This window comes from Vanellus vanellus (assembly GCF_965231255.1).
Source record: "Vanellus vanellus genome assembly, chromosome: 6".
Taxonomy (NCBI): domain Eukaryota; kingdom Metazoa; phylum Chordata; class Aves; order Charadriiformes; family Charadriidae; genus Vanellus; species Vanellus vanellus.
Genome location: NC_138911.1, coordinates 29,884,135 through 29,909,547, shown reverse-complemented (window position 1 = coordinate 29,909,547; position 25,413 = coordinate 29,884,135). Strand labels below are relative to the sequence as shown.

The following is a 25,413-nucleotide window of genomic DNA, read 5'->3' as shown; positions in this document are numbered from 1 at the left end:
AAAAGCCTAGCCAGATCTTAAGTTCACAGGAGAAGCTCTTCAGATGTCATGGTGATGAGTATGGCATCAAAACCCTCAGCAGATAAGGGAATGCAAGACAGTGGTGTGGCCTGTGCTAGTATGTTCATGAGCAATGAAGCGACGCGTAACAACCCTGCAGGCAGAGAAAGAAATCAAAGTGGAAGGGAAATTCCTCTTCTGGATAGACTCATGGTGGTGAAACATAGAGCGCACAGTGAATAAATGTCAAAGACACAGCAAACCCAAAATATTATTCCCAGAATGGCTGGAATTAGGAAGGCTGGTAGCAACAGCCTAGAAACATTTCCCAGGGAGGTGGTGCCATCCCCATCCTTTGAGGTTTTCAAGTCCTGGCTGGAGAAAGCCCTGAGCAACCTGGTTTGATCTCACGGCTGACCCTGCCCTGAGCAGGAGGCTGGATTACGGATCTCCAGTGGTCCTTTCGCACCTGAATTTTCCTATGATCCTATGAGTGCCTATGATTTGTCAGACATTGCCATGACAACAAACTGGGTTTATGCTGGTGTTGCAGCTTCCTGCAAAGAGAAGAGTACACGCTTCCTTGAGAGAAATGTTCTCAAAAAAAGTGAGATTTATGGCACTAGACTCATTTGAGATTTGCTTTCAATCTGAGGGAAGAATTAATAGGTTATCAGCTTGTTACAGAGTTCGTTTCTGCTTCTGTTTCAGGTTTTTTTTTAAGATAGAGGGGAGAAAATTACATGCAATCTTGCAAAAAGAAGATAATTACATCCTCCCCCTTGGGGACACAACCAAAATGGCTTCAGATAATACTCCCAGCGCCGGGGGGAAGGTGGCCAGCCAGCAGCCCGGGCCGACTGCATGTGGCTCATCACAGCCAACCCAGCGCTGTAAAACATATTCCTTCAATATTCACCCTGTCGTCCTCCTAAATAAAAACACATGAAGCAAAACGCTGCCAACACTTTGCTCAGATACTACAAATGAAATCACAACTGCGGCAACTGGGATTTGAAAACAGGAAAATTCTAGGCTGTGGCACTCCTGCGGCACGATGTCACCCACCCGGCGAGCGGCACTGGGGAGCCCACCGCCCGCACGGGTCCATGACTTGCCACAGGAGCGCTGCACTGACCTGCTCCGAAGTGCCTGGGTCAGCAGGCAGAGGACAGGGACACGTGAGCCTGCCGCCACAGCTTCTGCCCTGGCAAACGCCCATTGGGGAGCTTGGAGACAGGAGGGCATCGGGGTCCGGGCATGACGCAGCTGCAGCGATGGCTCTCAGTCCCGCCATGGCGAGGGCTGTGCTGTCTGCCTTGCCCGCCTTGTGCCAGAATGCCGGCTGCGCATGGAGCAGCTCCGAAGGCAGAGGAGCGCCTGGTTTCCCGCAGGCTTTCCACTTGCACTGCCTCACTCCCAGCCAGAGCCAAGGATCCGGCCCCCTGGGACCCACCTTCAGCCAGGAATAACTTCTGACTTGAGGCAGTTTTAGTAGGTCACTGAAGCCACTGGCTTTTCCCTTTGGCAGTTATGCCTCTCTTTCTCACCCTATGAAAATCGAGTTTTCTTTCAAACATGAATGTGCCCCTTGTAAGCTGATCTGCAATATAATTATTTTCTCCCTTGCTCAGCAAAGTTTGTGAAACTGGACATTTTCCCCGTCAAAGCCAGACAATGAGGCCTTGTCTACGCTGGAGCACGGTAGTAAACAATTCCCACTGTGGCTGCCATCAGTTCAGCGCGCCTGGTGGGAGCCGTTTATTAAAATTTCTTCCTGGAGACTAAGCCTCCCGGTTCACATTGATTGCCCCCTATGTCAGAGCCACAAAACATTGGTGGGGTGAGATTCTGCAGGAAGACTTTTGTCTTTTCTTTTCGCCATAGCCATCCAAAAGCTGAGAAAGCAAATTTAAACCTTCACAAAGCTGAAAGTCTGCTTGAGCCATTTTTTAAAACCAAAGAGTCATTGAGACCACTGGCTGAGGAGCAGCAGTTAATCATTACTGTTGCAAAAGGTTTGCAGCCACCTCCTTTTTCTGTCATGCTTCTGCAGCCAGTCACCTTAATGCAACTTGGAACGTGATCACATCAGATGTACATCCACGTTATCCATCTCATACATAGAAACATTCATGTATGTTGGAACTTTGCTGAAGCTTGGCCCGTCCAAATTTACCCAGCCCCATAACCTGTCCCAGGCCCTCAGAGAGCAGCTACCGGCCATCAAATGGCCCCACCGCCGTCTTCTGCGCGCCCTGTATCCAAAGCCCCGCCAAGCCCGCAGCTCTTCCTCACCCCGCATCTGAGGAGCACCTTCTGCGGGGGCTCCCCACCAACCTCCCACCCATCCCAGCATCTCACTGTTGCGCGGGGCTGCCTTGGCGGGAGTGACCTTGTCTGGGCCCTGCTGCCTTTGCAGGCTGAGCGTGCAAAACGTGGCTCCAGCCAGGCCCTACAGGGACACTAATGGTTTATCGAATCCTGTTTTACTCCAGCTGCATAACGTTGTTTTACAGTAAAGTTCAGGTCTAGCACATCTCAGAAATAAGGCATAATGTTAGCAAAGGTTTTCAAAGCTCAGCGCTGCCAGTGCTTAGGCAGGGACAGACAAAGTTGCCTAATGGAGATCTGTGCCCCCATGCAGAAATAGCCATGGGCTCGCGGCTGGGATGGCACAGCTTCAGCCACGCCAAGCAACAAGCAGCTCCTCTGGGAAGAGGCTGCTGTTTACCCAAACAGCTCCAGCCTTCATTCCATACCGAAAGAAACCAGACACTTGGTCACTCTTTTTTTCCTTCAGGAGAAAAGCAACTGAGCAAGGAATTCCGGGATCCCTTCAATAATTTTATCGTTGTTTGAGGACACCTCAGGGTGGAAGATATTGTGTGAATAAAAGAGAACAAGTCATGCGGAGGTCAGGGCGAGATGGAGGGAAGCAGAAGGGAGCAGAGGGCTCACCCTGATCCTGCTGCTCCGCCAAACTCCAACTGCATAGACATGATGGAGGGATTGCACGATGCGCACTTGCTGGTTGCGGGATAGGCATCACCTGAAGGAAAGCAGGATATAACTAGATAGATACAGAATACAGAGGAGGCTGGTGCTGTGGATCCACTGTTTGCAACTTAGTGAGTGACTGGAGCTCCACTCATGGGCACAAACAGGGTTCTGCTGTAACGCACTCAGGCTGGGAGCCTGCCCCAGTCTCACTCTCAGAAGAGAAAGCCCAACGTTTGCTCGGCACTTGGCTTTGAGGCACTGTTGTGTGTGTGTCATAGCAGACCAGGGTGGAATGTAGGAAGCAGCCGGGTTTGAGCCCCTTTTCCTTACGCAAAGAACGAGGACTCAGAGGTCCAGGCCCAAGCAGGCAAGCAGAGGAAGGGGAGGATGAGGAGCACCTGCCCCTTGGGCCAAGAGCAGTTTGAGCAGCTCCTAAGAGGGAGCCTGGCGCACAGGGCACAGCGGAGGCAGTGAGGGATGGATGGTGCAAGAGCTGGCATTGACTTCCCCAGTTTCTTCTGCCAAATTACCCTGTCACCTCCAGCACAGACCCACCCTTCTCTGACTGCTGGGGGAACCCCGGGCAGGTGTTCAACAGGAGGCTACGGAGGCACGTGCTGCCGCAGCAGCCGCTCTCAGTCCTTGGGAGGAGCAGCGGCATGATGTCCTAAAAACACTCGTAAAGCTGTTACTGTCCTGCCAACTGGCCTCTCGTTAATGAGAACAATCATGTAGCTACAGCTTAAACAAGTCTTGATGGTATTTTCATGCTGCAGAAGGTCCAGGGGAAGGGCGGGGGTCATCAGAGTCGGCCAGTCCCCGTGGGCTGAACACATGTTGTGCTATTCCAGAAACCAGCGCACTTTTGTCATACGCTCATCCTCCCATTTAGTTTTTTCATGAAGATTAGATGCAGCACGGCTTAAAAAACAAACTCTGGTGTCTCTTTTTTAAGCTAATTGGTGATAACACTGTGGTTATTTTGCCTTTTTTTTTACCCCCCTCTCCCCCCAATAACAATCACAGATGACTGGATCCCAAAGTCCAGGGATCCAAAGTCCGTTTTCCAGGTCCTTTGGCACCTCTGGCCATGTGAAGCATTTGATAGCCTCGCAGGGCTCAGGCACCTCAGCTGCAATCGCAGCCCGTGGCTAATGCCAGCGGTGCGGGGCCACGCGGGCCTGCAGACCTCGTCCCAGCGCCCAGTGCCACCCCTGCACCGGACAAAATGGGGGTCAGCGCCACCCACCTCACGCCCTTCCCTGTCCCCAGCAGCTGGTCCTCAAGCCCCGGGTTTGGGCAGAAGAGGAGCAGCTCGGGAAAAGCCGAGTGGTTTCATTACAACTGTTGTCCGAGGAGTTAATCAAAACATAAGCCGCTAAAAATGGCTATAGGTCTTACGTCCGCGGAGCTTTTTTTAGCTGCCGTTTAATTGCCGGTGGCTGGCGCCCCCGGGCGCGGCGCTGGCGAGGGGCACCCCTGCGCGACGGACGGGGGAACTACAGGGGCCCGACGGGGCAGCCCCCAGCCCCAGCGCCCGCCGGAGCCAAAAAACAGCCAGAAAAGGCCGTCATCCTCCCCCTCGGGGCTGGTCCCAGCAGGCTGGCACAGGGGAGGGAGGGCGGGCGAGCCCTGCTCTTGCAGCACCGCAGCCCGTCCCGCCTACAGCCACGGCGCCCGTGAGTGCGGCCGGACAGGCACGGCTGTCCCCGCTGACCCCCCCTCCGCCAGGGGGGTGTAGATACACAGCCCCCCTTCATCTCCACATCTGGCACAGGTCCGGCTGGCTGCTGCCCTCACGCTGAGAGCCGAGGAGGAGCAGAGGCTGCAAAGACAGCCTGTCAGAAAGTCACCTCCGGGTTCAAGTCTCAGCTGTGATTTCCAGCATCTGCTCTTCACTGGAGAAGAGTCAGGGCCAACAGCCGTAACCCCGGGGAACAAAAGTCCTACAAAAAACAGGGAACCCTCATGAGAGCAAGATGGAGCAGGTAAGTGAACACAGTTAAAGCAAGGAGAGATCTTCCTTTCCCCATGCTCCGTATCCCAGGAATGCTCTTACCAGCAAGGGGCTGTTGGAGAGGACCCTGGCTGGCCCAGGGGAGGGCAGGAGCATTCACCTACACACTAATGCAGGTGGGACACTCCAGGTTGGTGGGGTGGACATGTAAGTGGATTACCGACAGACACAACTGTGGGTCCCCGAGGCCTTGCTACCGTAGGGACATGCTGGTGCTGCTGAGCACACTGGAGGTTGTGTGGCTGCAAACGTGGGGCAAAAGGCTTTCCAGTTGCTTGAAGTGCTGCACAGTCCGTTTGTGCCAGCAGCCTGTGGGGCCCAGGTGGGTGGCTGATGAGAATCATAGAATGATTTAGGTTGGAAAGGACCTTGAAGATCATCAAGTTCCAGCCCCCCTGCCATAGACAGGGACACCTCCCACTAGACCAGGTTGCCCAAGGCCACGTCCAGCCTGGCCTTAAACACCTCCAGGGATGGGGCCTCAACAACCTCTCTGGGCAACCTGTTCCAGTGCCTTACCACCCTCAAAGTAAAAAATTTCTTTCTAATGTTTCATCTAAACCTGCCCTCTTCCAGTTTAAAGCCATTGCCCCTCGTCCTATCACTACATGCCCGAGTAAAAAGTCCTTCCCCAGCTTCCCCAGAAGGACAGACTACGGCTTTCTTCATCAGAAGACTCTCAAACAAGTGGAGACTCCAAATCTTTCTAGGGGTAGAATTGCATTAAGAGGAGAGACCTCCAAAATAGCTGTCACAGGCCTCCACCTCCCAAGAGACCCAAGCCAGACAACAGAGGTGCCAGCTGAGGGAACACAAAATTAAAATGCACTGGAACAGCCAAGTATATATTGGTGTAACAGCACCTTCTTGGTCTGCAGCAGCAGTTAAAAGGCAAATAGATGATATATAGAGCTTAAGTGCTTACAGACAGCACCGCAATTCCTCCGCTACCATGATCCCAAATGACAGCAATTAATTTAGATTCCATTCATTACTAATTATGGACAAACTAGTCTTCCACACATTTTTAGGTTGCATTTACGGACTCAAGTCTGGCCTTAAATCAGTTACTGCAAAGGCTCCCTGTAAGTTTTCATAGTCAACTGAGTTTATTTGTACCATCATCTGTGTCTCCAAGAACACAATATGCTGAAAAACACAGGTCCCCAGCACAGACCATCATGGGACTGCCGGCAAGTTCTTTCCATCGCAAGCCTGACTGGATGCACCTTATGCTTACACTTCCTTTCTATTCCAAAAAGCAACTTTACCCCATAACATAACGAGTCACGGGATAATGCCTTGCTGAAGGGTTTCATCACAAGTTTTCAAAAATACATTACTTGACTGTATCGCCCATTTTTATTCTTTTTCTCCTGTGAGATCTGATCTTCCTCTTTAAAAAAAGAAAGTAAATCTGCGACATATTTTCTTCAGTCCATCACTTACCCTCATGCATAATTGTTCTCTTAATTTTCTTTTCACAGGTCTGTAAGACAAACTCACTCATTTGTAGATGTTTACTACTTTAAAACAAACAAACAAACAAAACAAATCACTTAGCAACTGTGTTATCTTCCATTCTATGGATACGGAAGTAAGACTTACAGGCATTTTGTCTATTTCTTCTAAAAAAGTGTCTCCTCTGACACTTTACTTAGAGTCCGATCTTCCACCTTGTTCCCATGCAGACAGCTGTGTTGTGTAACTTCTCGAAAGGAAACACAAACAAAGGGTTAACCTAAGTTTGGGGTTGGGGGAGGGAGTCTGGAGAGTGATCTTATGTGTACTTACATTTTCAACTGTTGGGTTGGTTTTTTTCTTTTTATGCCATGATGGAATGCTAACCCCATTGGCTTTCTGCTTAAGATGCGGTTTGGTGAAAATAAAACCCCTTAAGTACCTTTTCTGCATTTAGCAAGTCAAAATCCCTCTTTACAACCATTTCCTGCGTACTGCTCAAGACTGAGGAGAGAAATCTCCTCCAAGTTGTCTGATTACTTGAACCAAAACCCAGATGGTTTTGTTGCCCAAACACCTGCCTCAGAGCACAGGTGTGTTATTTGCTCAGGTCCAATGCCGCGTGCCACCAACAGCACACCACCATGTCATTTCTGCTCCCTCTCCCTCCCAGTAATAAACTTTCAAAGCCAGTTTCTAGTTGACCTCGATTGCTTTATTTTAGTTTTACACTTTGTCCCTCACATACAGTTATTTAAGAGTCCTGTACTGTTAGATTTCTACAAAAATATCAATTTTTCAAAAGCAGAAAAGAGGGAAAGATATATTTTAATATATAAAAGGAAAAAAGCTAAATCTGACATTTCATTATATTCTTAAAAACATTCCAGTCTATTTACAGATGTGTAAAAAACAAAGAAAATTTCCAGGTCTCTTGGTCTAGTGAGAACGTGCACCTTGAAGGGGTTTCCTTTGTTCTCCTGATTCTAAAAATCTTTTCCTTATGTGTCATATTCTTGCATTATTGCCTCAAAAGACAGCATATATATTTTTTTAAAAGGTTTGTTCCAAACCAATGGGAGCTTGAGGGAAAAGTGAAAAGAAAAAAAAAAAAAAAAAAAAAAAAAGAGTCAGCATTTAAATTCATAGCAAAATATTAAGCTGCAGACATGAGACGGTGGAACACAGAGAGCAAAAACTAAGAGCATTTCAAACATGCTTTGTTGCCTGGTAGAACCCATCATAGATCCTTCTTGGAACTGCACCAACTACCCCTTCTCACAGCCAAATTTGGGGTCTGTTCTTAGTTAATTTAGTAATCGTGTTCAGGAACCAAAAATTTTTGCTGTCTTCTTTATACAGTACAGTTTTGTTGCAATAAAATTCCTAACTGCCCAGTGCCAAACAGAAAATAAATCCAGGCATTTTCCATTACCTTGAGAATGGACAAAACATCTTCAAAAGTACAGCATTTATTGTAATAGTATTTGAATGGTTTTCATGTTACAGCTTTCTCTGTCCCACAGAAGTGTGCAAAGCAGACCTACTTTTTAAAAGTATTCGGCTACGATTACCACACAATTCTGTAATTAAAATTAGCCACTCGGAACCATGAAAGGATGGGGTGCAGAAAGAAAGGTCAGTGATGAGGAATTTGAAAGGAATCACAGCACAGTTCTGGTTGCTGTTTCACGCATAGGAGGAAAAAAAATAAGCAACTTCAGCCTATTAGAAATGCTCAGAACCAGATTCCCAGGTAAATAAATTTAAGTCTGATGTAGTGCTACTGAACTAATTTAGTTACTCCAAGATTTCCACTGGTCTAAAATAAGGTTAAAATTCTTTAATAATAAGCAACGTATGTCTAAATACTTATTCATATTGTAAATTCCCTTTTCTAAGGCATTCAGTGACAACTCTAAGACCTTGCATGACTCTCAGGCTGACCCATATTCTCTTTTCCAAATGACTAATACAGGACTTGTATCAAATATTAAAATAGTAAATATGCAAAAGGCAATAAAGAGTTACATCTAACTCCTTTAAAACACACCATTTAGAATGGCCAGGTGAAGAACCTTTTTTATATAGGCTCTGGAGTAACTTTACGCATACCAAGCTTGAAGGGCTTCTCTCCTCTGCAGCATAATATAAAATCATAAAAAGACGAGGGAACACCCAAGGTACGTGTATGCCCTGGTGGATCTAACCTAGACACAGATCCAGAAGATCCTACTGAAGAGGGTGTGTGGTTGCACAGTGTACAAACACTGCTCCCTACCCCACTCTCAACACTTGCACAGCCTCAGTGCTGGAAAGATGAAATTCCTGCATTACCAAAGATGGGGAATTTCAGAAGGGAAATCCCAGCTGCTGTTGCTGGAACAGTAAGACAAGGGATTACATTTCTAAACATAAAGCAAAATGCATGACCAAATTCTGTGTAATTTTCATGGCAATGTTTTTTACCTTTTTGGAGCAGTTAAGAAGCCCCCAAAGCGCACCATAACTAACTCTCATTTACAAACTTCATAGGAAAAGATTGTGTATACACTCATTAACAAATCACCTCTCCTAGGCTGAAAATTTGTCAAGAAAACTATGAAAACAAAAATTGTGTACAAAAATATAAATATCTTTACAGTCTGTAGACCCTTCACATCCAACAGCTGAACAGTGAAGAGAATCTACAGGTTATTGAGTAAGCAGTGGCAGAGAAGAATAAAAAATACATCTTGTGATTCAATACTGCCCTATTTCCCTGGTAATGAGCATTTTTGTTGACTTTTTTTTTTTTTTTTGCTATACACAGCTTGTGCAAATGCAGTGAGAAACCTCTGAGTACCTTTCCTGAATTTATAAAGAAATGGAAGGTTTGAAAGATATACACATATTTTCATATATACATTCACATATACACCTCGCTCATTTATGCTTAGGCTACAACAGTCCTGAAAGCGTTCTGTATTTTTATGAAGCAACACTTCTATGAACATTCCTAGCCAGCAAATACATCTTCAAGAACGACAGGAGGAAAGAAAACAAGAACTGGGAGAACACTCAAGCTACTTCAGCAATGTATTTAAAGACATAGAAATAGGGTGCCCAAATTTCTTTCTACTCTCTGTAATTTTTCCTTCCAGTTACCCTATGCCTCAAAGGAGGGAGTGTTTGTATAGGGGCAGGAGGCGAAAGTGAAGGGTTATTTTTAAGTAGTTTTATTAAAGTTAACATACTGTCCTACTGCTAATTACACTGGGAAATATAATTTTCTTCCTCATGTAGTGAGTTATAGATGTTTATTATAATCTGTGTATAAGCTCCTAAAAATGAGTCTCTGCCAGAGAACTATCTAGCACCAAAGAACAGAAACCTTTTTACTTCAGCCCTCTGCACAGTCTCAGATTTCCCTTCCACTGCTCTAGGTAACACGTTTGAGAGTAACTGCAATCTAATTTCTGCACATTCATCATACTCTGCAAACATTAAAAACAGCAAATGTGAACAATCCCATTTCTGCATAGATAATTTGCCTAGTACAAAACCAAGGAATCAGATTTTTCCCCAACAAGACAGCTGCCTCCTTACTGGGGGGGGGATCTCTTTCAATAGCCTCGTTTTCTCAGTCTTTTGACGAACTATTTCTGTGAAGGACCCAATTTTGGAAGGATACCATGTGGCCAGCAATGGTTATAGATCATCTTCCTTGTTTTTTGAAGGGGAAGGAGAACACCCAGAATACAACAATGAGGTAAAAATATGACAACATGCTTAAAGTTTCATAGCGCTTATTTCTTAATTTAGGGCCTGCCCTCAGATGAAGAGAGTGCTGATGCCATACAGAAAATGAGTGTTGCAGATAGGGGAGGTTGCTGAACTCCAACACTGGTTCACGCTGCTCCAGATCTCCACTCCGGTCTCTGATAAAAAAATATATGCCTTTATTTGCCTGCTGAACTTGAAGGCAAGGTCCCAGTAGTATTCAATTTTGTAACCACAGGTGCTAACGTGGGCATCACTTTGTTATCCTGTCCTTCTTGAACAGTTGAAGGTAATGAAGTTTTTACCCCACTGGGTGCCAGTTTTGCAACTACAGGTGCCAATAAGGGCATAACTTTATTACTCTGCCCTTCTGAGTCCACTGGCAGACTTGCCACTTTTAAGCCAAGTGGTGCCAGCTTGGGCATGGGCCTCCACAAAGTGTCAGCATTATTAGATTCTGGATTAGTTTTCATCTGCAAAACTGGTGGAGTCACATTAGTGGTCTCTGCCAAGGTTGTTACGGTTTTGCCATTCCCACCACTGGTTACGGACAGATTGGGAAGGGGGTCCTTCATTTCAGCACCTATTACTATCTTTAACACATCTGCTTCAGATGAAGGCTCCCCAGAGTTCTTATCCCCGTCAGTAAGGTCATCATCTTCCAGGTGCAGCAGGAGAGGGCTTATAGAACCACCACCCTCTGGAACTTCAGAAAGGTCCTTAAAACTGCCTCCCAAATGGCCAAACTGGAAGGAAGACCCATCTGCAGCAGCGAGATCACTGGCTGTTCCCCGACAGGCTTCTGCATCTTCATGAGAGAAATCTGAGTTTAGAGTGCTGGGCAGTTCTGACATGGCTGAAGCATCATCGTTCAACTGCTGATTGAGGAAGGCAATCTCATTGAGCAGCGAAGTGAGGGTTTCATCAGTGTCATCACTCTCCTCAATGCTGCTCAGTAACTCACTTGCATCCAGTTCTGCTTCCTCCATCGCAGATGCTACTTTCCTCAATTCCATTTCTATCCTGGAATCTTTGATCTGCAGCTTGCGGAATGGCAGTTCTTTAGATTTTAATCTTTCCCCTCCAGGATCACCATCTTTCCTCCTGGCTTGACTTCCTACAAACTCACCAATGCAAAGTTTTTTGCTAAAGGACTCTGGAGGTTCCTTTGTACTCGATACGTTCCGGAGCTGTGGAAAGGCATCTTTATTTTCAAAGAAAACTTTTGTGGGACCTGTGGTATTTCTTCCATCTCCGCCACTGTCTCCAGGACATGGTTTGGCTTTTTCTTCTGAAAGGATGTTATCACTCTTCCTACTTTCAGGGGATGCTACAACCAAAGACTTCTCAGAAGCCTGAGCACCTGCAGCCGTTGTTGTATTAGAATTTTTGTTTCTGGTCAGGTTTAGACTCATGCTTCCCTCAGCAGCCAGTGATGTTACATTAACAATCTTTGGCATCATGAATGAATCTTCACTTTCTGCAAAAGGAAACACAGCAGCATCCATCAGGATCTATGCTAATTGCAAGGTAATTACTAATTAAATACAATTTGTTCACTTTCAGGTCTTCCTCGAGTAAGCTGCTATTCACAATGTAAACCGCTTACGGAGTTTTGGTCAAGTGAAGCCTTAAAACACTAATAGCTTAACTTTCAACTTGAAGAAAAAGAGCAAACTCCACCCCTACTATCCCAGAATCCAGTCCCTTCCTTCAGCAGGCTGGCACAAATGCAAGCAACTGTAATTCTTACAGTTCTGATAGTGATGCACAAGGAAAAAAGAGGAACAATCTTCTCCCTTGCTGTTTTTCACACTTTACTTTTATGCGCATATTTTGCAATGCTGGTTTTGTGCACAATACTACAGAGGCATTTCAGGGACTATGTGATTACTTACTTTTTGCCTCCAAGCAGGTTCCTATTTAGCACTCAGATTTTTCCCAGCCCCAAATCTGAGGTGAACTTTCCTTTTTCACGATGACCAAATGACTACAATGAAGTGAGTGGCTTGCTTTTAACGCAGCAGACAGCAAGCGGCACACTACTGGCAGGAACCACCCCACACCTAGACCCAATGTACAGTACTCTGTCTTGAAAAATCTCTCTCCAATGGGCAGCAGAGCTGGCAGGGTGTGGGAAGGGGTTGTGCCAGAGTAAGAGCCTGGATGTAACAGGCAAAGATTTTCAACAGCCCCACCACCACTTTGCACTGCAGCTTTCCCAGTAGGATGCATTACACTACAGACACATTCCAGTCCCCACTTATTCTGATTTGGCTGAGGGCAAGGAGGCTCAGCGAGTTGAAGGAAAGTTAAAAAGTTCTCATCTATAATCCCCTAGAGGCCTCTCTAAACTGTTCAAAACATTTAATAGTGATTTTCTTAGAATACCCAGACAATATTACCTATCATTCCTTCCTAGTGAGAAAACAATTTACCTTCATTTTTGCAAGGGTAATGTTCCCTGGCATGCAAGCAAAAAGATCCATAAAAACCAAAGATCCCACCTGAATGGGGCTCTGTAGCTGATACTACTGTTGAGGGCACTGGGTTTCCAGCAACAGTTGACAGTGTAATGGGAATGGTCGAGTTAGTAAGGATTCCTTTTACTTGGACAGGAACTGTTGATCCTGGCAGCTGAATCATCACAGAAGCAATACCTTATCCAAAAAAACAGAAGGGGGTGGCGAATAGGAAACAAGAGCCTTTCAGATACTCAGTCAAGCCTGGAAAATAAGAGCCTTGCACTTCTAAGCAAGGCTTTACACTGTAATACTATATCAAAGTGGTAAAAAATAGAAATATAGATTGGTTACATGATTAAGAAATCTTCCCTATGTTTCCCTAATTTGGGAATAGCAAAAATTTAACAGATTTTACTTACCTGTTGATAAATTGATAGTTTAAGTCAATTATATCAAATTTCTTATCTGAGTCAGGTTCTACCTCAGTCAGTTAGGTTGCAAAAAAAATTAAATAACATGTTACTTTTTAAATGTCTATGCACATCTATGAACAGTGTTATACTGACTTTCATTAACGTGTTCTCACATGGTCATACCTGGCTGCGCTGTCATGGTAGTACCGACAGCTCGAGGCTTTAATTCAGCTTGCAATAGTGTGGAAGGAAGAGCTGCTACCTGCCCTGGTACCAGCGGGCTCTTCAGCGTAAGCACCTGCCCCTGTGGAGTCATCACTAGGCTTGCAGCAGTTAGTGTAAGAGGGGATGAGGTGTCCTCTGTAAAAGAGAAATACATAAATCAGTGATTTGTTCTGGCACAGCACCCTTGATGGCAAATGATATCCTGCAATCCAGTGTTAAGTACAGTTGTGGAAGGAACTCCAGCTAGAAGGTTTACAACCACTAGGTTAGAAAGCTGTTACAAAAACTACGGAAGCTCCAGGAACCTCACCTATCCAGCTAGAGACAGGCTGTCCTATCTCTTCATGCAGTGTAACATAATCCTAATTCTCTAGAGTGGCATCCTGATCAAGTATCAGAGCGGTCTTGCTGAAATTACAAAGGGGACTCATTCAGTCCAAACAAAGAAAGGAAGTTCTCTCACCACATTCAAATTCTGATGTCAAACTTCCCCAGGACTGGACAAAAAGGAGGCTTGGGAAACCAGAATGACTGGTTGTTTATAAAAGTCCAAGATCACTTCAAGTCAGGTCTGTTTATTATTACCAAAAAAAGAAACATCACAAGATCCTTACCGAGTACTACAGTGGTAGTACCATGAAAGTTTGGACTTCTGCCATTCTTTCGTTCCTTCCTACATTTAGGGTGCAGAAGTCTCCATTAACACCGAATACTTCTCCACAAGTTCTTAGCTCCAAAAAAATTCTCAAGTGTCTGACAATTCTGTCATTTAATTCAAGAGCAAGTCTTCCACTACCTTGAGAGCTACCTTGCTTGGGGAGGGATGTTTTAAAAACTGAATCTATTCTAGCAACTCCAGTATTCTGGGGGTTGAACTTCAGGTTTTGAGCCATCAGAAAAAGCAGCACCTCTGACTCTCAGAAATTACTGCAGGATTGCAGTGAAACTCCATGAGACCAAAGGGCAACTAAATAGGAATTTACTGCCCAGCCTTCTGAAACTCTAAAGTCACGTTCATTTGAAGACCTCAGTAGAAGCCTCAGTAGTTTCATCCTTACCAAAAATAAATGGTTTCCACACCTATTGGATGGATGCTTTGTGGTCCTATACTCAATTCTGCTTCAAGAAAGAAGTTTCCTGCACAAGCAGGCTAGCATTTTGCCCTCCCATGGGGTGCTGCTTCAATGTCTGTCTCCCCTTTATGCGAAACGTGCATCGCTTTTAGCCCACCTGTGGCCCGGCCTCCTTTTCTGGTGAGTATCAATGGCTTGCCTCTTCTATTTGTCATAGCCATTTGGGCCAGCTCTCTGGAAGGAGCAGAAGATCCTTCTTGCTGTGTGCTAGCAGTTGAGGTTACAACAGATTCCTCTGGCTCAGCTTGTTTCTTCTTTTTTTGTGCTTTTTGTTTGGCATAAATATATTCTAGCTTCTTCAGGACAACCTCTTCTGTCTTCCCTACAGAAAAATTATCAGAGAGTCAACCTATCTTCAAATTCGCTTTCCAAAACTAAAGAGCTGAAGACAGAACTAAAAATCTTTTAAGTTGACACCATTCAACTAGGATACAATAGATAACCACCACCCCCACAAAGTAAATAGCAAACTTAAAAACAGAGGGAAGTAATTACCTATTTATTCCAAGATATTTTTTTTCCTTCAGAAACATCCGTATGCTTTAGAATTTATCTGCCACTTTGATGAGCAGAAATCAGCTTGGACAAGCACTAGCTCTTGGTGAAGAAGTACCATTTGAAAATACCCAAAGCTGTGAAAAAACCTCACATCCCTCCTAATGATAAATGTATGACTACCTTTACACAGTATGAAATTCCTTGGACTAATGGACCCTGTTATTCAAACAATATTTAGACTCACAGTTTACCATTGACGTGAAAATTGTAACAGTGAACAAACCCAAAGATTTTATAAATAATCTGTTTTCTGCAGATGCACACAATTTAATATGATCGAATTCCTGATTACTATTTGTTCTAATATCATGGTCTATCTTTAATTAAGTCTATATTTAACTAACTCTCCTGAAAGAGGATTCTTTCCTCATCAATTTTGAGGTACTTCACTAGGAATGCAAAAGAAAACTACTTTCTGAAGTTACTTGGCCAAGAGGCCTATGATACATTTCTGGATTAAGACGAGGGTTCACTAAAACACTAAGTTTTGGGTTGGTTTTGTTTGTTTTGGTTTTTTTTTTTTGGTTTGTTGTTGGTTTTTTTTTTTACCAAGTACCTCAAATATACATGAGCTGATTCACATAAATACACAAGATTTAAGTATCTTTAACTTCTACTTTACAGGTAGCGTCCTGTTTCTATTCTCAGACAGTAAGAAGATTACAAGAATAATTTCAATGTTTTGTTTCTTCACACACATTTTGGCACTGGCTGAGCACGTGTCACAGCTTTCCTACACCTCCCAATGATACAGAAAGACACAATAAGTATGACATGGTTTGGTCTTGAAATGCCTAGATGAGTAGCAGCTCAGAACATACTGCAATTTTGTTCTATGGACACAGCTGCCTTATTCTAGACACTACTAGCGCTAGTTCTCAGAAAAGCAGTACAAGGATAGTTATTTGCAAAGTTGACCAAAGGAGTCAGAGGTTTTGGTACGGATCAAGGACAGCTGTGTATACTTGCGAAGCACTGAGCAGAGAAGCCGTTTTGAGGAAAAGACCAATGACAGAATGAAGTGACTCCCCCCCCCACCCCCCCCAAAGCATACCCAATGCACAGGAACCCAAGCCTGTGGCTTGCAGCACGGAGATCATTCTACACTTCCTTTAGGCATAAAGAAAAATAAAAGCAGTTCTTATCAGCATGATGAGTGTATCACTGAGTCAGAGCTTAGCAAGTCTTTGTTCGGCGTCAAGAGTCTAAATTTTATGTGAACTAATGACTCACCCGGCTCCACAGAGGATTACTCCACTCGCTCCCACACTTAAAAAAGTCTTTTCTTTCATTATTCCAGCTAGTTTGTAACCAAAACCAGTCTCACCTGAAAGCGTGGATACTTTACGAATCAAACCATCCTGTTTGCGTCTCAGTAAGTTCTTCTGTCCAATTAGTTTATCTGCCTGATCAGTCAATCCTTGGATTTCTTCATAGGCCTAGAAAAGCGTAAGGAAACGGATTTATAAAGCAATGATACACAAAACAATAATGTAATTTTCCTTTGCAGAAACCTTTACAAAATTTTTTTTGACATTTTCATCATCTTGAAAAACTAGGATTCAGAGAAAGCATGTGAAGTTCCACGTAATGCTAGCTTTCCCTAAATGCAAGCTGAAAAGTGATTAACACTTTGTTCATCCTTCCTCTGAAGTTCAGCTATTTTAAAGAAAAAAACCCCAGCTTTTATCCCACAATTTCAAGGTACAGCTGATAAGCATAATTATATAGCTACAACTTATGTTTTGTTTCCTATCATTTACATCTTTACAATTTAGTTTTTAATGTCAGCATAATACTTAATGAAACGCTATCTTCTCCTGCATTAAAAAAGTAAGTCTTCAATGTATTTCAAAATTGCCCGATGTACAAAGTAAACCACTAAGGAATTAAGACATAACCTTCCATGCTTAAATTCACAAAGAATACAACAAGGAGAGAGCTAATCTGAAAACATGCACCTGTGTCACTAAGATTAAGCTTTTAGGAATCCAGATTCTTTCAGATATTGTTTTCTTCTAGAGAGTCCTGTAAAGGTGACAGTTTTCTATTCACAGTATCACTGGGATTCACTCAAAGAGTTCATAATAGCTTAATTACTCCATGCAGATTAAATGATTCTCCTCCTCACTTAAACTTCAAAATACCTACTTGCTTGAGAATGTAGCATTTGGAGACCTTGGGAAGGTTGTGTAACCCCAGAGTTCTCTTCAATTTTTCAAAGAGATCTCTCATTTCATTACGGCGCCGGCGTTCATTTGCTGTGTGTGTCTGGCGGTAATGAGCGAAAGCTTCTGCCTCTGTCTTCAGCTTTCTCTTCCAGAATTGAGGTTTCTGCTGGAGAAGTAACCACATTGACCAGTTTAAATAAAAACGGAAATGTAGTGGCAAACAACGTTCAAAGGCATGCCTGATTTACACGGTTTCTACAGAGACCTGAAGGTTTCACGTTGTATTATTCTGCTATTACATCTTCATGAAAGTTCAGTGTCAGAAGCACACACAATAAGCATGAAATGCTGACCAACAATAAACGACCACCATAATCACATCAACCCTAAACAAAAAGATCACGAGTGATCCCTTCTATGCATAAGCTTTCATTTTTTGCGATGTAAGACTACTCAGATAAACCACAGGATTACAGCAAAATCACATGTTTGAGCAAAATTTTTTGTTATTTGCTTGTAAAAAAAGTCTACTAATGAATGAAACGATCACATCAAATATAGGACACTTGAATTTTTCCCTGAAGTTAAACTAGTTTGATTTCTATTCTGTTTCACGAGTACATACCCATGGTTGGGGCTAAGAGACTTTGTAGGTAAAAATGTGAAAGATGGCATTGGAACTTATCACCCAGACATCTACCAAGAAACCAAGTGTTAAAGACAGGCTGATTTTGAATTTGCTTTCCAAAAAGGTTGAGTGGCAATAAGCATAATTACTAATCTCTACAGATTTGAAGTTTTTTTTTTATTTCATCATTACTTTTACAGGTTTTGTACAATTATGCTATTTATTTCATGGTGCGGTAATACTTAAAACGTAGCATTAACACACTTTTTACATCATTTTAGGCCTGCTCCAAACCCCAGCGAATCAGTGGAAAGACCCCCCAGGTCCAGTGATACTATTTCTGAGCCTGCTGGCCTTAGGAGGAATCTGAAGGCTGTCTCCTGAAACCTGGCTCTTGACATCCATGTTGCTCTCATAGGCAGACTGAGCACAGTAAGCCTGCAACTGCATCTGCTCTTGCTTTGGGCATTAGGTTCCTTTCAAGGACGGGCCTCATGTTGTAGCTTCAAGGGCAGAGAGAAGAATACATGGAGAAGGTGAGGCAGGCAGAGCATCCTGGAACCCATCTCCATTTCAGGCAAAAGCATACATACCAGTCTGCACTAACATACAAAGCATACACCAGGCTCACAGCCCACCTCAAAGCCCCATCCCACCAGGTAGCTCTAGACCTGATATAAGTACACCACAGATAGTTGTCACGGACAGTTAGCAAAACTGGCTTCAAAGCTGCCCTAAAATACAGCATAAGCTTCAGAAGGATTGCAATGAGTTTTGGTTTGAAAGGATTCTGTGTTATCTTTAACTTGTCTAAATACATACTATTTAAACTACTGTTTTCAGACATCGTTCACCCCGTACTGTGCCTATATAATCCTACATACTGTCGTCTTCAACACATAAAAACATTTCTCAGTTGTTAATTATGTTATGTGTGCTGTAAAAATTATTTATGCCAAGAACACAAAACCTAAGCAAACATACTAAATAAAGGCAGATATTCCTCCCATACATAAAGCTGAAACCCACTGATGCCAGTAACATCTCTTTAATGACATTTGGACTGAGCCCCTTCCCCCCATATACACATTTGGTTTCTTGCATTTAATCATAAATATATGGAAGGTAGATAAATCGCGTTAAGAGTTGCACTTGAGATGAAAGTTTATCTTTTAAAATGGAGGTGTGATACCAAAAGGAAAGAGGAGAGCAAACATATACCTTCGTAGGTTTTTCTGATAATTTTTCATCCGAAGAATTACGAGCATGGTATCTGGAAGAAAGGTAAAAAGTTTTTCCCAACACTACTCATCTCATGCACTCTATCCTCATTAACTACATTCCAATAGCCTAGAATTGCTCATTTTTATCCCTTTAAATTAACCCTTCCTTGTATAACTACATGAAAGCAGGATACCATTGACCTTTCTCAAGAAAGTGAACACTTATCTCCAATGCCATCATCCTGGAAAAAAATCAGCTGTTCTCAAAGCTGTAAAATTATCCTATAGTGCAAAAGACAAAAGTATTTCACTATATGCCAACGAGAATAAATTCAGCCTGTGACTGTTAGCTGCAGAAAATATTTTTTTGTAATTACGTTTTGGTTCTTTTTTAAAAAAACACAGATTCAGTACAGATGGCAGAACAATCCCTCCCCCACCAAGAACAACGATCCAAAATCCTCACATTTATTACTATCCTAATATATAATAACAGCTTCCTCATATCTCAGAACCTTCAAGAAAACAGAGAACGATACACATTTGAAAGAATTATTTTTTTTACAAAACATGACATCTGTTTTTTCTCTCTCACTGAAAGATCTTCACATTTTATAGCAAAGTCACCATCTAAGGATAAGGATTTTTTTTTTCCTTTTAAGGAAAAAAAAAAAAAAATCTAACTACCTGGGAGATATATAATATCACCAAACAGATTTTTCAAAGTTTCTACAAAAAAAAAAAAAATATCTTCAAACTAAAAGAACTAAGGATGTGACATTCCCCATTCTCTTATTTGGTGCAACTGAGAAATAGCCATGACCATCTTTACATATCCCAAGCAAGCCATGTTTTTACTTTGCATTTTGTCATTATAAATGCAAGAGCAGCAACATTAACAAAAACAAACAACAAACAAAAACAGAACAACAACAACAAAAAAGCCAAGCTATCCAACCATGGCAGACTATATGTAAATAAGAAAATACTTTCTTCACTGGGGCAATGGTCCCAAAGACAAAGCTTTCATTTACAGAATCAGGGATTAAGTCAACAACTGCTCCTGCCTAAAAATAACAAGTCCACCAGCAAGAATAAACAAAGCTTCCAAAATCACATTTAAAACCAAGATGACCCTGCTCATATTCAGTTTGCAGGAAGGGAGGCGATTCACTCATAATTTTGCATTACCAGATACACATCGTCATGAATACATTAATTTGGGGGAGGGGGGGAGAAGGCTAAGACACCTCAAATCTACTCTTAGTTCTAACAGCCCCGTCCTCACGAACACTGGGAAGCACCAGTGCTCAGGAAGACCTGACACAAGCCTTGCTTTATCTTACCATCACATTAAACCTGGTGTTTAATGGGTTCGTTCAATGCCAGCTCATCAATAAAATAGAAAACTGTAATGCTCTCCAAGGATGCTTACTTCTGTTTGGAAGGTCGGATATTAGCAGCTGTGGCCTTCAGACGGGCAATGTTAATCTTCTCTGAAAGCTCCTCCACGGTCTCAATGTCCACCTGCTCGTCATCCTCACTGTATTCACACGCATCCTGGAACAGTTTTTGTTTTGTTTTTTAAAATGAGTATCTACTTAGCAATAGAGCTCAGGCCAAAACAGTTTCACTTCAGTCTCAGATTACATAACAACATTAAAACCATTAAAGAATCAACATCTCCAGCTGCACTGGCCAATAAACAGTGCTAAGCAGGTGGCTGTCTTAACTGTCACCTCGAGGAAGTCTTCCCACTAGCAACTCCGCAAAATGAATTCGGGTAAGGGCAAAACCCATCTCTGTCATTTATGCTTTTACTATGGGTGAGATAAAAAGCTTTCACAGGGCAGAGCCTTCCTGCCTCCATTTTCAAAGATTAAACTGCCTTTACAACCTACTACTGCAGACTCTTGCTAACTAACATTTTTTTGACATAAGTTGAGGTAGTTATCACCTTGGTAAGGGTCTCTCACACCTGAGATAGCAACAGTCAGAACATACAACCAGGCTTCTTTGGGTCATACAGTAAACTGCTTACATGATGAAGACTGTGATTTTGGCTCTTTCCAAAACGCTGCCCAATAACTATTTTAAATATTTATGATATTCTGAAAAGCACTCTTACTCCATGCTTGCCTGGCCAAGAAAACTTGCTACCATCTGTGAAGAGAGTGGCAGTGCTGTAGCAACTACAAGCGTTAATATCAATCTTGTGGCCATTTGTAGTATCAGGTGATTCCCTGCTCCCCCCAAACAAACCTTATTGAAGCACATTTTTGTATTAGAGTTTTTATTGAAGTTTTTTTATAATATAATCTCTGGTCTGCTTACAGAATGCAGAACTCTTTCTCCTCAAGTAAGAAAATGTGATTATACTTCTACTCTGTACTCTATTTCACCCTGTTCCCTGAACTAACCCAATCTTGTCCTTGTCCTATTCTTCTCTTGTCTTTAATTCTTTCTCTTTGTCCTTCTTTTCTTTCTTTTTGAGGAGCTGCAATTTCCTTCTTCTCTGAACTGCATACTTACCTGAAATTGATGTAAACAGTTAACCACAGAAAACACTAAGTGCAGAACAGGAAAAAAAGGGCAATGTGCAATACCAGATCAGAAGTGGCCCCGAATAAATGTTTTTCATGGTACTGATTATTTAAAGTTATCTGCAACTCACACTGCTGTTTTAATAAATTCCAATTAGAAAAGAGAAAGTGTTCACTTACTCAGCTGACCACAGATTAGGCTACATATAGCACTATAACAAAAACAAACAAAAGCAGCCTAAATTACCACACAAGCATCACTAACAAGTGGTTAAGGATGCACATTTCCAATCAGTCATGAAATTTACACCTGTGAAATTTGCAGCTAAGTTAGTTTAAAGGGACTCAATTTATATCCTGACAGTAAATCTTAGCTGATTATTTCCTTTTTGACAGAGAAGCGCGATCTCTAATAACCTAATGTTTGACACAGTATTTGGCTTCTTCATACTGACTAAAGACAACCTTCTCTAAACCCAAAAAAGAAGAAAAGCACAACCCCGAAACCCACAACTTTCAGCAGGGCCATCTAAATTTTAAAGAACAACATAAAAATTGCCACCTTAGTTAATGACACCACGGAGCGACCACTCTCATCATGGTGTCAGAAAAAACTATCGGTATTTTTTAAACCTTGTGTAATACATCATCTCCCATGGATGTATGATTGAGGCTACAGAAAAGTGAAAACAGAATCTGTATGAAAAATTAAGCAAGTTTGCCCTCCTTTACTAAAGGCTACAGTGGGGATATAACCTTTTTAAAGTATAGCAACGTAGCAATGTGGCCTTTACCAAAGTATATAGTGAGTGTACGTGCACATATATTTACAGAAAAGAGCATACATATAAAAAAGTATGTGTGTATAGTACATATATTTTAGCGCCTACAGACACACACACGTATGCAATACTGCCTGTAGAATCTTCCAGTCTTTTAAGAAAAATGAAACCATGCAGCATCCTCCCCCTGTTAAACCACTCTCAAATATTCCCGAGTCTTCCATCACCTTCCATTCATGTCATGAGGGGTCCTACAAATTGTTGGTAGCATAGATTCTGTGTAGAAAGAGGTATAAACTGCTAAACTACTCACTTGCAGAGAAGCTGACACCTCTTCCTGTACTATGAAGTATCGAGATATTACTGCTGAAACAAAGAAAAGTGATGCTCAGATTATTAGCTATAGCTTCTAGATCTGAACAGAAAAGCATCGTTACTTCTACAAGTTGCTGTGCACACTCCCATGTTACCTACTATGTCTATGCTTGTAAAAAGTCACATCTTTTGAAAAAGAAGAGTAAGGAGAGTGACCTTAGATGAGAAAGTACTAGCCTTAGAGAACAATCTCACCCATTCTTTCAAAGATATTTTTAACATGTGCTGACTTTAAAGACACCACTCTTCTCTGCCCAGAAAAGCAGCTCTGATCTCTGGAGAGTTCTGTCTTTAGTAAGGAGATAAATAAATTATCCTACTACTACTAACTCCTGGGGTTTCTTGCAGCTTTCCTTCAGAGCGGCTATAAATCTGCATTATGCCATGACAGTTCTCGTTATCAGTATAAAGAGCAGCATGGACGTAAAACAAATTCTCAATCTGACTTTGAAAGTATGGTACTGGCCCTGGCAGGAACTTAAGAAAGTGCTGTTTCTCTCTGTGCATGAAAGCCCATAAAAGATTTGTTCCATCTTGTAAATATTCTCCCACACAGCAAGACTCATTAGCACCGGGATCAGGTGCAGCACAGAGAAAATGAACTGTCTTTACCAAGGAAGCAATGCATCATGTTGAACTTGACAGGCTGCTCAGAAGCTACATGCCACCACAGCTCCCCAAGACAGCAGGAGAACAGAAGTCAGGAGACACCACATCCCTGGGACCTTGGTGAGGTCTAAGCAAATACTGCTTGCAGTCTAGATCCAGAACATATACGCAGGGGCGACTGAAATTGTGACCGAGATAAGGTTATGCTGCCTTTCAGCATAGGTATTTCAACAACTTTCAAACACTGCTTGTGAACAGTACCCAGCTTTGTTTCGTATCTGTTGAGTGGCTCTATATGCTTACAGAAACTTAAGTTGTACTATATAAAATCTCACCTGGAGAACACCACTTATGCAAACAGCCAGCTTTTTTTAAACAACTCCTCCTCACACTTGCTTTACTTGGTACATACTTTGTCAAGATCCAGTTTTAATGAACAGGAGCAACTTTTTGGATGCATTTTTTTACCAAGCCATTAGGTTCTTAAGACAAGAGATGCATCCAAGTTGTCTTTAAGTCAATTCTGTAGCTTCCCCATTGAAAAGCAGAGACAGACCCACTTGCACAAGATCACAGAAAGGTAGGAAAATCAAAAACACAACTGAAGATTTCCGAATTCTCTAAAAGTCCTTAATTGCTATGCCAGGGTTCACTGAGCGAAATGGAGGATGTACTAGAGGGGCCAGAGTGCTGAAATTCCAAGAATTCCTCAGCTGAGAAGAACATAAGCTTCAATGTGTGATTAAAGTCTACTAGCTGATAAGAGTGGAGGGATGGGAAAGCAAAAGAAAAAGTTGGAAAATATCAAAATTACACCATGTCCCCAGACGCAGACCTTCCATTGAGCTATAACAGCTGATGTAAACATGTAGCATAGCTGCTTCCACAGCCTTTTTTTAATCCTTCTCAGGGCCTGACGAGAGAAGGAAAAGCATCATAAAGCCAGAGGAAAAAGAAACAAAACTGGCTGAACAAAAATTATTCCAAGAAAGATATTATTTAAATGACAGAATTACTGAATAGATACATGCCATTATGTTGAAAATATTACACGTGCGAGAGGTACAGGGTTACATAGTTTTAGCAGGTCACATTTTATGATAACGCAGTTGTATTTCATTATACATAGGGCACTTCTCATTCTTGCCTGCTCTCCTGGGTCATCCCCAAAACCTCCTTGATGCTGGAAGCCTCCTGATATTTCCTCTAGCTTTTCCATTTTATACAGCATCATTGCTGTGACTCTACGTGCAAGAGATGCATATTGTTTTTCTTCAGTGGGCAAGACTACCCTGTCTAAACTGCATTTGGACATCATTACACTGAAGGGAAGGGGGACATGCAGGGTAGTTCAAGAGATGCTACAATCCAGAGGGGGGGGGGGGGGGAGAACCAAACCCAGGTAATTAGTTTACTGTAGAAACACTATCATGGTAAAGCATTTGAGTCAGTCAGTCATTCCAGCTCAAACCACGACAATAAGTTACGCTGGGCCAACCAAAGGGTTGACAGTAATTACCCAGCTAGAGCTGTTCTCATGGGAGCTTTCTACATGCTATCGTACTAGAAAAACAGTGTTCAAAACCAGAGATGTGGCATTTTTTTTCATGAAAGACACGGAAAAAAATAGTAGTAAAAACTCTCCACTGCCCACCATGAATTTCACATCTTTAAGTTTAAAAATCCTGAATGTGGATATAAGTAAAACAAAAAACATTACTTTTTTCATTCTTACATCTAGGAACAAAGGAAAAACCGCTTCGGAATGGTAAATCTTTCCTCTCTACCTCTGACTTCCTAACAACAGGAAAAATATCACAATCATGAAAAGGTCAGAAGTAAGTCCACTGAAGTTCTGCCATAAGAACAGCTATTCCTATGTAAGTACTGCCAGCCCGTCATAGGCTGAACACTATTCGTTGCCTAGCATGACTTCTTGTCAAGGTGCAAAACTTAAAATGCTTGTGGAAGTCCTACCTTTCTAGCATCAGTCCTTCCACAAGTCCTGTAGTTACAAAACTTCTAAATGCCTTTGAGCTTGTAAG

General features: G+C 42.6%; 1 protein-coding gene across 1 annotated transcript in view; it reads right to left on the bottom strand.

The window, feature by feature from the left end:
- Positions 1–7,180: 7,180 nt before the first annotated feature.
- The window catches only part of MGA (MAX dimerization protein MGA), a 66,449-nt gene continuing 48,216 nt past the window's right edge, over positions 7,181–25,413 (bottom strand). The window contains exons 18-25 of the mRNA XM_082484742.1: positions 20,495–20,619; positions 19,058–19,109; positions 17,189–17,374; positions 16,365–16,476; positions 14,577–14,801; positions 13,305–13,481; positions 12,751–12,903; positions 7,181–11,723 (exon numbers count right to left, since the gene is read on the bottom strand). Coding sequence (XP_082340868.1) covers positions 10,423–11,723; positions 12,751–12,903; positions 13,305–13,481; positions 14,577–14,801; positions 16,365–16,476; positions 17,189–17,374; positions 19,058–19,109; positions 20,495–20,619 — 2,331 coding nt within the window. The 3' untranslated portion in view covers positions 7,181–10,422. The remainder of the gene's footprint in view (positions 11,724–12,750; positions 12,904–13,304; positions 13,482–14,576; positions 14,802–16,364; positions 16,477–17,188; positions 17,375–19,057; positions 19,110–20,494; positions 20,620–25,413) is intronic.